Source organism: Lepisosteus platostomus, chromosome 2 (genome assembly GCF_059453375.1).
Source record: "Lepisosteus platostomus isolate fLepPlt1 chromosome 2, fLepPlt1.hap1, whole genome shotgun sequence".
NCBI classification, from domain to species: Eukaryota; Metazoa; Chordata; class Actinopteri; order Semionotiformes; family Lepisosteidae; genus Lepisosteus; species Lepisosteus platostomus.
The window spans coordinates 54,467,738-54,481,682 of NC_142612.1; the positions used below are offsets into that span (position 1 = coordinate 54,467,738).

The 13,945-nt window shown below is 47.8% G+C and overlaps 1 protein-coding gene across 2 annotated transcripts in view; it reads right to left on the reverse strand.

The window, feature by feature from the left end:
- Positions 1–13,945, reverse strand: part of tbc1d23 (TBC1 domain family, member 23) — a 31,332-nt gene continuing 17,387 nt past the window's right edge. Inside the window, exons 8-19 of one of the 2 annotated variants that reach the window (XM_088608522.1) lie at positions 13,593–13,696; positions 12,906–13,028; positions 12,570–12,662; positions 10,301–10,471; positions 10,062–10,104; positions 9,382–9,491; positions 7,657–7,799; positions 6,832–6,876; positions 4,120–4,208; positions 3,275–3,410; positions 2,333–2,527; positions 1–1,833 (exon numbers count right to left, since the gene is read on the reverse strand). In XM_088608522.1, coding sequence (XP_088464648.1) covers positions 1,752–1,833; positions 2,333–2,527; positions 3,275–3,410; positions 4,120–4,208; positions 6,832–6,876; positions 7,657–7,799; positions 9,382–9,491; positions 10,062–10,104; positions 10,301–10,471; positions 12,570–12,662; positions 12,906–13,028; positions 13,593–13,696 — 1,334 coding nt within the window. In that variant the 3' untranslated portion in view covers positions 1–1,751. The remainder of the gene's footprint in view (positions 1,834–2,332; positions 2,528–3,274; positions 3,411–4,119; positions 4,209–6,831; positions 6,877–7,656; positions 7,800–9,381; positions 9,492–10,061; positions 10,105–10,300; positions 10,472–12,569; positions 12,663–12,905; positions 13,029–13,592; positions 13,697–13,945) is intronic. The other variant, XM_088608523.1, reaches the window with a different exon arrangement.

Here is a 13,945-nt window from a genome sequence, read left to right on the forward strand (position 1 = left end):
TTTGCTTTGTAGATTTATTAAAGTACAACAGAGGGTTCCCCCCCTAAAAAACAAAAACAAAAACAACTTTAAGGTGCAGTTTACACAAAACAATTACTACAAAGTTTTACAGATAGGAAAAGCTGAAGCCTATTAATGAGGGTTATTTGAAAATAGTTGTGGGAGGAAAAAAAAATATTCCCCATGAGTTATCCATGAGCACCTGTGTCTCCTCTCCCCCCACGCCAGTGTTTGCACACTATACAGGTCTGTAGATTTAACTGCTTGTCCCCGCTTGTCCACGTAGGGAACTGCTACAGTGCACTGAAATTCGTATACAGACTGCAGGGAAGGAAGATTTTAAGAACTGGTTTAACAAATAAAATCATGCTTCCGTCATCACACCTGCCGTTTAGATTTATGGTGGTGCAGTCACATCCACTCTTCCAGATCTATTGTTTGTGATTTGTAGTTAACACGTGTAAAATATATACAGTAAATATTTATATTGTTACACCTAAATTCACTTGAGGCCTGTCAGCTGCAAGCAGGGGTGGAGGCTTTCTTTTCCTCCCAGAGCAGAGCGGCAGAAACCCCTAGGGTCACCTTCTGTGCCCACGGAGAGCTCCAGAAATTTAAAATCTGGAGCCAAGACTGGGATGAGGACGGCGAGACTGAAGCCGGACACAGGAAGGGAGATAATGTCTTGAGTTCATGGTGGGTGCCCACAATATCCTGTCAATCCCACATCGGTCCCCTTCCTTGTGTGGGAGTTCTCAACTGGAAATTTGTTTCTTCCCAGAATGCACTTCTTCCAGGTCTGGTGTTTGTGGTTTAGAGTTAACACAAGTGTAAAATATATACAGGAAATATTTATAGAGTTTCACCTAAATTCACAGCAAGGTATGGGTTAAGGCTAGAAGCTTATAAGGACAGGTATCAAAATGATTTAACAAGGAATCAGAACTTTATCATATTTCATTTACAAGCATGTGTACACAGGAGCTGGCCTGAGCAAACTGGACAGTCAGTCTTTCCCTAGATGCGTCAATCGAATGAAGAGTGACTTAATCACCACTACAGAAACGGCACAGGGTTCTTATGTACACTGGCACTGCCTAAACACTGGAGTAGAACTCACTCATTCAGGATCCCAAAGCAGCAGAGAGGGCCTGTTCTCCCAGTGACTCCTGCGCTCTCTAGTACTTGTCCAGCAATGGTTAAGAAAAAGAAATCTCTGTGAAATTCAAGCAGGTTAGTCAAATGAAAAGATTGCTGGTTGTTAAAAACAAAAACTAGTCAATTTTCAGTGATCAAATATCCAACCAAGTGTTTTGCAGAGCTCCTCACTGAACAACTGTCTTAGCTTGGACTGGAGTGCTCACAAACTGTTTTGCACCTGTTCTCATTAAGGCTAGAGGTCAACACTAGAAACAGAAGGTAAGAGGAGCTATAATAATACACTGCATCTTTTAAATCTTTTTTCTTAAGATCCAAAGAAAATTAAACCGTGAAGAATTATGGAATTATCATAATTTAGAATCTCGAACGCTCTCTTCCCGGGAGTCGTCTTGCTCTCCTATAGTGCTCGGGATCTCTCGGAGCTCGCCGTGCTGGCACACAAGGAGAAGACAACACCGTTTCTTTCTTTTTTTTTTTAATCAGTCCAGAGAGCTGAGCTCCCCTTTCCCCTGCGGATATGGACCCCTCTCAGTTCCTCACTCCTGCAGGTTGGTGGCGCTATCCTCCTCTCCGCCAGGGCCCTACTGCTATCAGCTCTCCAGGGCGTCCAGCACCTTCATGATCTGCTGCTTGATGGCTTTGGTGGCGTCCCCGGCGTTGGGTATCAAGTACCTGGGAGGGGCAGAGCACACAGCACAGAGGGTGAGGGGACATTACAGGAGCCTTGAAGTGCAGCCGTCTACAAAAGAGGCCAGAACCAGGGAGAGAGTTACACTCCCAGCCAGAAGCAGGACCACGACGCTTGAGGTTACACTGAACTGTTCGTGCCCCGGTACCAGGGAAACCCTCAGAGCAAAGCACTCCCTTGTTGGGTATGCAGGCTCATGCAAAATCGCTCGTTTCTCACACTAGTGCTTGCATCTCATGAGAAGCAACAAGCAGTCACTCCTGAAGCCCCTTGGACTTTGAAATTAAGGAACCGAGCACAGTAGCTGAGTGGCAAAAAGGTTAGTCTGTAACCACAACAGTAAGCATAAAAGGATTTTGATCCTTATGGAAAGCCTAGGACAAAAAGTCTAATTTGTGCCAGTTATTCAAACCAAAACCTGCATGGTAGCCCCCCCGCCCTCCCCATGTGCTCTGGCGGTTTCTGCAGACGGAGCAGGGTTACCTCTCCACTGCCAGCACCTCCACGCCCGCGGAGTTGCTGTTCCCGAATTTGAAGGTGATGAGCTCGGGGTGTTTCTTCTTGGAGGTGATCTTGACCACGGAGTTCAGCGCCTGTCGGGACTGGATGTAGGCAAAGTCCTTCCGGGAGGCGATCTCGCGCAGGCAGTACATGTGTGTCGCCGTCACCAGGAGATGACTGCACGCACACACACACACAAAGTGGACGTGGACCGGTAAGGTAGAAAAAAGCACAGCTCTTTCAAACATTATGCTTTCACAGAAAAAAAAAACTGATGACCAAAAATGTAGTTAAAATAATTAAAAACAGTTACTAATCTTCCATTGCATGGGTATTGCATGTATATTCCAACATTTCAATGTCAGTATAACCCTAACAAACGGAGATTTAGACAATTTTACCATGCGGCTTGAAACAGCAGGATCTCAACCTAAATCTCTATCCCATTTCACTGTGCCAACCCCACCTTTGTGCCCTGCCCTGACAGGATCGGCTCTAATGTCTCTCTATGCTGTGCTCAGATTTGAATCGGTACAAACGTGTTCAAGGTAATTACTTGAAAAGCGCTACCTCAGTGTGTCTCATACTCAGTTCCTACCAGGTGTTGTCTTTTATAGGTTGTTCTAAAATAGGTTCAGATTCTTAGGTTTTTCTAGTTAACCTAATGGTTTTCTTAGACATCTACAGGATATTTCTTAAGTATTACAGTTAATCACTCAGTAAACGTACAGTCCATTCTAAAAACACCTTCAGGACTCATATAATTATGCAGTTAGTTAGTGCAGCTGGGGAACAGATTTGGGATGGAAAATACCCAGAAGACAGGAGGCCCTCCAGGAACCGAGTCTGAGGCCCACTGTGTCAGATCACATGGCTGCGAACGTGGACTGACATGCGCTGCCTGCACGCGCGCGCCTGTCTCACCTGGGGAACATGTGTCCCGTCTCCTTCACCTCACTGCAGGGCACGTGGTATTTGATGTCCGGCTTGTTTATCCAGGTCTGGATGTTCACAATCTCCTTCCTGTCGTCATCTGACATGGAGGAGCTGTCGATCTCATCTGCGGCATGACAAAGAATTGGCAACCGGCTGGAGCTCCTGAAGTCGCAAAAGCCCACTCAATTTAAACGTATCAGCAATGTTCCCTCTAAGCTGTGCACATGTGGGCGCGCACACAGGTCATGAAATCAGCGCACACAGGAAATAGAATTGCACACAAAAAAAATATGATGATAATAAAACAAACACAGTCGGCAATTGAAAAATTCTAAATTGACCACATGGAGACTGGGTGCGAGAGGCCCAACTTGGCTGTGTGCAATTATTATTGCTACTCGATAATCGATATCTATGCTCTCGTAGCCTCGTACCTCACTGCTCATGTTTGCTTGACACTCAGTCTCTATGACTGGGCCTTTTCAATCGCTGTCCCGGTATTTTAGATCTCTATTTTTCTATATGAATGACTATATTAACAAAAAATAATTTCAGGTTTACAATTTTACACACACTCAATTTAGTGTGCACAAGTTCTTGTCACTGGGGGAAAAAAATGTGAAATTTGAATTTGAAATTTGAAATTTTTGCACACACAGGCCATTAAAAATCATAGGGAACATTACTTATCAGCTCCAATCCTGTTTTCAACTCCACACAGAATTCCTGGGATAGGCTCCTCAACTTTTTAAGATGACAAAAATAGATCACAGTAACAACAGAAAGGCACTGAAGATCCCCGTTTTCTCTTAATTAAGTAAGATTGTGATTACCAGTGTCGTACTCCTCCTCGTCCCCGATGCTGAACACAGGCTTGACCCCGCGGTACGGCTTCCCCACCCGGTCACTGCTGCTCACATGCCTGGACAGACAGGAACAGTACAGTCTCAACAGGGTCCCAGGAACATCAACGCACCCGTGATGTGCACACAGCAAAAAAACCTCATCGGTTCAAAATGGCACAGACGTGACTTCTGCCAGCTGCTATCCTGAGCCTTCTGGCTTTTGCAGCTGTGAGTACGTACTGTTTTTTAAATATAATAATAATAAACTTTATTTTATATAGAGCCTTTAAAGGTGGCTTCTCAAAGCGTTTAAAATGAAAACTCAAACCTGAATGTGGCCACCAAGGCATGTGGCATGATGCTTGTAAGTTATTCAAGATCAAGGAACTTGGATCCAATTGTTTACCCATTTCTGACCACATACATAAATATTAATTACACAGAACGAGCCTAGCAACAAAGAGCACTATTAAGCATTCAGCAGTTAAAAAGACAGAGGGCACAAAGACCTTGCGCATTTTGCTTTTCTGCAATGAAAAGAAATGAACTAGGTTATTAAGAGGAGAAAAAGAATCATTAGTTTAAAAAAAGATGGAAAGAAGATTTCCTACTGCAAAAAGATAACAGCACTGTTTGAGAAACTAACAGCCAAAGAAAACCCCTTTAAATTATCTCCCTCTAGTGATCCACTTGTGCTTGAATTTATACACATATACTATATAAAACAGATTGTTCTTTATACTTGTCCTCAGGTGAGAGAGATGTAAGAAAGGGACTGCATTCCAACCAATTTCATTATTTCATCCTGGTACACCACAAGGGAGAGAAAAGGACAGGCTGGTGTTGTGGTAATACAGTAACTGTCCCTCCTGAAACATAATAGGTTATGTCTCAGCTGGAATGTGGAGAGTCTGCACAGTCTCTAGTCTTACAATGTGCGAACATCTGAATAAAACATTTGGCCTGACTGCCGCAGACCAGGCCAGCGCAGCATCCGAGACCTGGCTGTTAGCTCTTTAATGGCAGACATTGGTTGATGCGCTGACAGAGTCCCTGGTGTGATGTTCTTCCAGGCAGACAGATGGCACTACAGTGGACTAGCGCACTGTGATGGCAGGCGCTGCTGAACAAAATCTGGCAGCGATGAGGATGGGCAGGCAGACAGAGAACAGAGCCGGGGCTTGGATCAGAGGTTAAAGACGTAGGAGCTAAGGCGAAGCCCGTGTTAGTGACGAAACGCCAGGACTGACGCAGTGGTGGCACTGAAGCCCTCGGAGCCCAGCAGGATGCCACAGCTGTCTGAGCAACAGCCTGGAGTATCGAAAGCACCATCAGCAGTAATACAGCTCCTCGCCCCTTGAGCAGAGCAAGGAGCTCAAAGTGCTGCCCTGCTTCCTGCGATAACTTGCATCTCTGAGATCTTAAAAGGACAGGAAGGAAGGGAGCATTTAGCTGAAGGTGTTTTATACAGCCAGACACAGCTCTGCCATGCGGTGTGTGAATGTGTGTATGGGTACTACTATCCACACGACGACACAATTTGAGGAAGTGTCCCTACAGTGATGGCAAGATCCTGGAAGATGACGGCAGGTGAAGGTTAAACATTAAAAAAGTGTCTAAATGTTATGGGAAGCTACGTGAAGAGTTATATATAAAATATAAAATTGGTTTCAGTAAGGAGATACTGTATCTGGACTCCACTCAAAGCACTTTACAGGTAATGGGGACTCTCCTCCACCACCACCAATGTGCAGCATCCACCTGGACCTGGCACCAGAACGTTGGGAGGAAAGCAGAATAATGAAGCCAATTCATAGAAGGGGATTATTAGGAGGCCATGACTGGTAAGGGCCAATGGGAAATTTGGCCAGGACACCGGGGTTACACCCCTACTCTTTTCGAGAAATGCCCTGGGATTTTTAATGACCACAGAGAGTCAGGACCTCGGTTTTATGTCTCATCCGAAGGACGGCACCTGTTTACAGCAGAATGTCCCCATCACTATACTGGGGCATTAGCACCCCCTGCTGGCCCCACTAACACCTCTTCCAGCAGCAACCTTAGTTTTTCCCAGGAGGTCTCCCATCTAGGTACTGACCAGGCTCACACCTGCTGAGCTTCAGTGGGTTGCCAGTGGTGAGTTGCAGAGTGATATGGCTGCTGATAATTTGCCAATTATCCACCACAGAGAGAACACGGCTTCATTCGTAATCACAGTGCCTTTGCGCAGCCACACATTTCTGTCTCCTTAAGTATGGGCTGGTGGCCCTACAGCAATTCTTGGGCCTCATTGTCTCCAAGCTCACTTCCTGTATCGGGCCATAGTGATGACAGGTTGACGTCCCCTTGCACGTCATTGCTTGGGGACAGCTGAAAACCGAAACTGTCTTTCCTGCCTACAAGGTGGACTGCCTAGGATCTGCTCCACTTATTGACTCCCCCTGTACACATGCATATATACATTAAGTTATACTGCAGACGTGCTGTGGAATTCCCCAGGGTGTGACGAAGGTGGCGCAAGTGTGGTGTGAGAGAGAATGTGCTCTGTGTCAGCCGGCTCTCCTGCTGGGCTAGCCGGGGGGTGGTGGCCATGCACCAGGGTCACCAGGCTGGCAGTGCCACACGGGTTAAGGGCGAGGGTGAGGAGGTGCCAGTGCTCATGCTGTGGACACAGACGCAGACTCGGGGCGCGGCTCTTACCTATCGGGAACTGCCTTTTCTGGCCAGGGCAGATTGAAAGAGATTCTATTGCGCATTAAAGACCCCAGACGCACCAGGGAGGAGGAGGAGGAGAGGCGAAATAACATGAGAAAATTAATGAGGAAGAAAAAATATATATTTCCTGCAGAATTACCCAACAAAACAAAAACAAACAAAAATGGAAATTGTCAAGAAATGTATACCAACAGTGAAAATGCCTGGGCAGTAATGACAGTTATTAGATCTCAGACATGCTGGAGAATTCCAAAAAATTAATTAACAAGTATTAAAAGGACTTGAAAGAACCCATAAAAGCTCTCAAGGTACCAGAGCGCCAGGTGGGCACGGGGCGAATGCCTGCGAGAGAGATGGGGTACCAGGAGTAGCTCAGTGGCCTCTCTCGGGACACGGCTTCTCTGTGTTGATCCATGATCCTACCCCCCCGACTCCAGGAGTCTCAGCCCCAGCAGGACTGGCCAACAATGTGCCAGTCTCTGCCTTTTCTATATTTCACAGAATCAGTTCAAACGTTTAACTCTTTGTTCCATTCCAGTATGAGAATATTCAGAACATGGGTACTCAGTGCTACAAATCAGGGACTACTGTACAGCAGGGTCTGGAGCCTATAAAGCCATCTGCTGCTTAACACCTGTGAAAAAGCGCTACAATTAAGGCTTGACAATTAAGGCTTCAAGGACTCTAGAGATGAGGTGCCCTCATCACACCTGGGACTGTGGCTCCTCAGGATGAGGGTTAGACACCCCCTGCAGTGACTCTCAGTGGGCCACCTCTGGGAATGTCTGGATTCAGTCAGGCTCAGCTCACCTGTCCACAGGGGCGGAGGTGTTCTCAATGAAGCTGATCACCTTTTCCTTCACATTCACAGACTTGGACTTCAGGGCGAAGGTCATCTTGTTGACCAGGGACTTCACTCCTTTGCCATCGCTGGCCCCATTCACAGACTCGCCCTACCAGGGTAGAGAAAGGCAGCCCATGAGAGTGCGCCTCCTGCAGGCTCCACTGGGAATTACGTGTGGAAGACGGACCAAAGTGCCTGTTCTGATTGCACCATTGTTTTAGCCCCAGCTTAAGAAAATAAAGCGTGGGATCCTTCCATAAACGAGATAGCTGCTTGGCTCAATAAACTACCACCAATCAAGCCGGATTAATCAAATGACCTCTCTTCTCATTACCTAAAATTATTATATTCTCAGATCAGAGATTGAAAACTAGACTTTTTCCTAAATAATATTAAGTCACAAAAGGGAAAACTGTGCTTTCCGGTGACGTTTCCAAAAAAATGGGAATATAAAATATTTACTTGCCTGCTCATATTCAGATGTTCACTTATTAAATTTCTCTTATTAAACTGTAGAACAATCTAATTGATAAATATTTACATGCTCCGATAGGCAAATGTAAAACTATACCACATGAGGGAGGGTGACCAAGGTGTTCGGGCTTCTCATGAAAGCACCCTATTCTAAAAGGTATAACAATGGACATCCTTGAATTAATCTGCTTTCATCTGGTTATCTCACTTGAGGCAGTTACAACGACTGACCATTTCACCTTTTATTTAAAAAGTGACCCTCGCAGTTAAGTAAGTCTTCTCAGAGTATCCAAAGAGAAGAAGGGATAAAAAGGACACACACAGAGTAAAGGGAATGGAGAAAAGAAATAGTGAAACAGTACCTCCTTTAACACATCAAGTGCCCAGAACCCATATAGGCAATTTGAGCACTAAAAAGTCAAGGATTGAGGCCTTAAGTAATGGACTGCTGTATTCTATTAGTTGGAAATACTGACTTCCTATCCTCCCAATGCTAAAATACATCTCTCACTGTTCAGTGATGCACTATTTTAAATAGGGGAATACGTTTCCAATTGTTTAGCGGACATTTTAGAGTAATTAAGTCTTGAATAGGATTCATTAATTTGATATGAGAGAGGTTCCTGCTCTTCTTTCTTCCAGTGCTTGTGCCTCAATTCCAAATTGTTCTATTTTTTCTACAAATGTGGAATGCAGAACTTTGCTTCTCACGGAACTATAGAAATATGAAGACGAAGGATTAAACGTTGACCCAAATGTGTACTTGTTATTTATTGTAAATCGCTCTCCTCTTTTAAGTTTGCAGCCTGGTTATGAATTTGTTATGCAGCTTTGCCAGAGAAACAAAGAAAACATGCCTTGTGAGGCTCGGTATTCTTGACGAAGGGTAGGTTGGGAGAAGCTAGAATCAGGATATGATTTGTATTAGATATTTATCTCCCATTCTTATTAGGAAATGCCCTGGAGAGCACAAGAGTACTGCGGTCTATCTCCAGATGGTGATGGCCTCCAGCTGACTGTGCGTGCCAGACAGCCCCAGATAGCTTTAGTCTTTGTGCATCACGAAATCAGTGTGTGTGTGTGTGTGTGTGTGTGTGTGTGTGTGTGTGTGTGTGTGTGTGTGTGAGAGACCGGCAAGCTCTATTACAACAAACAACGTCCTCATTCTATAGGGGCTTTAACTTTCACGTGCTCATGCCCTGCCCAGGGGGACTCACGTCAGCTCCGGAGCTGAGGCTGCCTCGAGCCCCAGAGGTGCTGACGATCCAGTGCACGTACACGTTGTCCGGTCCATCCACGTTGATGTCGGCCAGGTGCTGCTGCAGAGCTGAAACACACACAGTTACCCAGTGCACCCTGGGGTGTGGATTCCTGCCTTTATCTGGGCCAAACTACAGACTGTAGGGCTGGGTCACAGATCTAATATAACTGACAGAGGTTATTAATTATGTTTAAGCAATCCATCTACCCAGAGAGAACAAGCTCAGTGACCTTAGCCTGGACACAGAAACTGGGCAAACCTGACTTCTTCCCCAAAATAATTCATATCCCTGAACAGCTTCCAGAATCATAACAACTATCAATCCTACTGGGGGAGGTGGGGGGAACTCAGAGCTTCCAATATGGGAGAACATATGGAAGAATGTTTATAAAAACAACCATGATGGTATTGTTGTACGTGTTCTACTACCTGGTATTGTTGTGATAACACTGTAATTCACCGGTCACGCCAATAAAGCTCTCTGAATTAAAATTTTTTGACTTAGCCTTTAGGTTTTACGGTTAGTATTTTTGTGGAGTGGCTGTATAAAGCAGATAAAAAACATATTTCTTGATCACGCTGCTAATTTACTTATAAGGCAACAAGGCCAGGAGAGAATGCTTTCTGCATACTTACCCATAAATCCCCCTTTCGCAATGCTAACATACTCCTTGTTTTTCTGTAACAGAAAAAGAAAGTATTAATCAAATCGTTCTAGGGTAGTACAGAGGAGTTTATCTCTGGGGATGGAGAATGTGATGCATATACAGTGTTTTGTAAAGAATCCCCTGAGAAGCTCTGCATTTTAATCAATGAATTACAGTGCCTAAGAACAGAAGATCCCTCTCCCCCAGACTGGGCGTGCGCCCCCTGACCTGTAGGAAGTGGGCGAGCACCATGTTCATGTACATGTCTTCCTCCTCGCGCCCGCTGCCCATGAAGCACAGGTGCTCCCCGCTGGCGATGGAGCCCGACTCCAGCGATTGCTTCTGAGCCTCCAGCAGGGACTTTACCGACAGGGCGAACTCTGAGGGGTTCTGCAGCATCTGCCATACAGACCGATACCCGAAGTGAGACAGGCGGGACATGGCGCAGAGACACCGAGAGACGGGGTCAGTACGAGGCAGGAACACAGACACGGCGCAGAGACACCGAGAGACGGGGTCAGTACGAGGCAGGAACACAGACACGGCGCAGAGACACCGAGAGACGGGGTCAGTACGAGGCAGGAACACAGACACGGCGCAGAGACACCGAGAGACGGGGTCGGTACGAGGCAGGAACACAGACACGGCACAGAGACATCGAGAGACGGTGTCGGTACGAGGCAGGAACACAGACACGGCACAGAGACACCGAGAGACGTGGTCGGTACAAGGCAGGAACACAACGCGCAGAGACACAGAGAGACGGGGTCAGTACGAGGCAGGAACATAGACAAATCGCCGACACACCGAGAGAAGGGGTTTGTACGAGGCAGGAACACAGACACGGCGCAGAGACACCGAGAGACGGGGTCGGTACGAGGCAGGAACACAGACACGGCGCAGAGACACAGAGAGACAGGGTCGGTACGAGGCAGGAACACAGACAAGTCGCTGACACACCGAGAGAAGGGGTCGGTACGAGGCAGGAACACAGACACGGCACAGAGACACCGAGAGACGGGGTCTGTATGAGGCAGGAACACAAACACGGCGCAGAGACACCGAGAGACGGGGTCGGTACGAGGCAGGAACACAGACAAGTCGCCGAGACACCGAGAGACGGGGTCTGTACGAGGCAGGAACACAGACACGGCGCAGAGACACCGAGAGACGGGGTCAGTACGAGGCAGGAACACAGACACGGCGCAGAGACACCGAGAGACGGGGTCGGTACGAGGCAGGAACACAGACACGGCACAGAGACACCGAGAGACGGTGTCGGTACGAGGCAGGAACACAGACACGGCACAGAGACACCGAGAGACGTGGTCGGTACAAGGCAGGAACACAACGCGCAGAGACACAGAGAGACGGGGTCAGTACGAGGCAGGAACATAGACAAATCGCCGACACACCGAGAGAAGGGGTTTGTACGAGGCAGGAACACAGACACGGCGCAGAGACACCGAGAGACGGGGTCGGTACGAGGCAGGAACACAGACACGGCGCAGAGACACAGAGAGACAGGGTCGGTACGAGGCAGGAACACAGACAAGTCGCTGACACACCGAGAGAAGGGGTCGGTACGAGGCAGGAACACAGACACGGCACAGAGACACCGAGAGACGGGGTCTGTATGAGGCAGGAACACAAACACGGCGCAGAGACACCGAGAGACGGGGTCGGTACGAGGCAGGAACACAGACAAGTCGCCGAGACACCGAGAGACGGGGTCTGTACGAGGCAGGAACACAGACACGGCGCAGAGACACCGAGAGACGGGGTCTGTACGAGGCAGGAACACAGACACGGCGCAGAGACACCGAGAGACGGGGTCGGTACGAGGCAGGAACACAGACACGGCACAGAGACACCGAGAGACGGTGTCGGTACGAGGCAGGAACACAGACACGGCACAGAGACACCGAGAGACGTGGTCGGTACAAGGCAGGAACACAACGCGCAGAGACACAGAGAGACGGGGTCAGTACGAGGCAGGAACATAGACAAATCGCCGACACACCGAGAGAAGGGGTTTGTACGAGGCAGGAACACAGACACGGCGCAGAGACACCGAGAGACGGGGTCGGTACGAGGCAGGAACACAGACACGGCGCAGAGACACAGAGAGACAGGGTCGGTACGAGGCAGGAACACAGACAAGTCGCTGACACACCGAGAGAAGGGGTCGGTACGAGGCAGGAACACAGACACGGCACAGAGACACCGAGAGACGGGGTCTGTATGAGGCAGGAACACAAACACGGTGCAGAGACACCGAGAGACGGGGTCGGTACGAGGCAGGAACACAGACAAGTCGCCGAGACACCGAGAGACGGGGTCTGTACGAGGCAGGAACACAGACACGGCGCAGAGACACCGAGAGACGGGGTCTGTACGAGGCAGGAACACAGACACAGCGCCGACACCAAAAGACGGGGTCAGTACGAGGCAGGACTGACACAGAGAGATGATAGCAGACAGGGAAAGTCCTTACCAGGTCGGAGTCCAGGTGGAAGGCTGTGGAAAGGTGTCCGGCGTTGTACTGCTCCGCCGGCCGGCAGTCCACCACAAAGAAGCGCACCCCCTCCTGCCAGACAGACAGAGCTTAACATGAAGATCACGAAATACATGTCAACCACACGTCAAAATCACAGGCAGCAACAAAGAGGGTTTCTCCAAATTCTGAAGAATGCGATGACTTCTGGTTGTAAGAGAGCGCAGGTGTGGAAAGCGGTCTGAATGGGGACGAGTCTGAAGGCCTGATGCGCGAGATGAGTGCAGCCCTGGCTTTGTTCTGGTTCAAGTGACGTCATGCTGCGACATGACTCACCCCTTGCTGCTGGTTGGCCTGCAGGATCTCGGGAACAGAGACGGGAAGACACAGGGCCTGGCTCAGGTCCATCTCCTCCTCCTTCAGAGCCACCAGGCTGCTGCCGAACAGGTTCTGGTTCTCCTGCAAGGAGACGGGCAGAGAGGCAGGAGGAAGAGGTGAGCTCAGTGAGCACAAGACTGCTTCCCCCCACACGAGGGCCCGAACTTTTCATTCATTTCCATATCCTGTGACATTACATAACTTTGAATAGTCACAGGTGCAAAAAAGAGCAGATGAAAAACATATTGCTTGATCACGCTGCTAATTTACTTGTACCTTATTTACTTGAGACAACAAAGATTTGTAGAGTAATGAGCATAAGGAAAATGTACAACTTCATAATATTACACTTCTATATAGCTGACACTTATAGTGTACCTGTAATAAATATGACACTTCTGTCTGTCCATTAATAAATTAAGCATAAAGTGCATGTTGTCATTTCCCTCTTATTTAAGGAATTCACACTTGAAAATGAGTACGCATGTAGAAGTGTTCAGTACTAAACTAAATCGATCTGAATGAGAAGCCCTTTCAATCTGCGTTCAAGGGCCTTTCTCAGCGGTGACTGCACATTTCTAGCTCTGACAGGAGGGCAGGGGAAGAGGAGTCTCAGGGCTGCTGTCTCAGCGGCACGTTCAGTACCTTCCTGAGGGACAAGGGCGTCTTGCTGTAGTAGTACTGGGCCAAAGAGAAGAGATCCTCAACGTCCTCACATTCCAGGTGAGCAGGGGAGCTCTCCAGCATTTCTGGAACACACACACACAGAGCCATGAATCAGGAGCCCCCATCTCCCTCTCATTCAATTAAACAATTAACAATTATTTTCGTACTTTAACACATACAGGATGGTTCATAAGGTCTTTTATAGCTGACAGCTCAATCATTCCCTTCATTAAAATTACAGTTGCCTACAACATATTCTGGATCTAGGTCAAAGCTTATTAAATGAACTGCACTGAATTTACTTATTAGCCCCAGAATTAACATAACCCAGA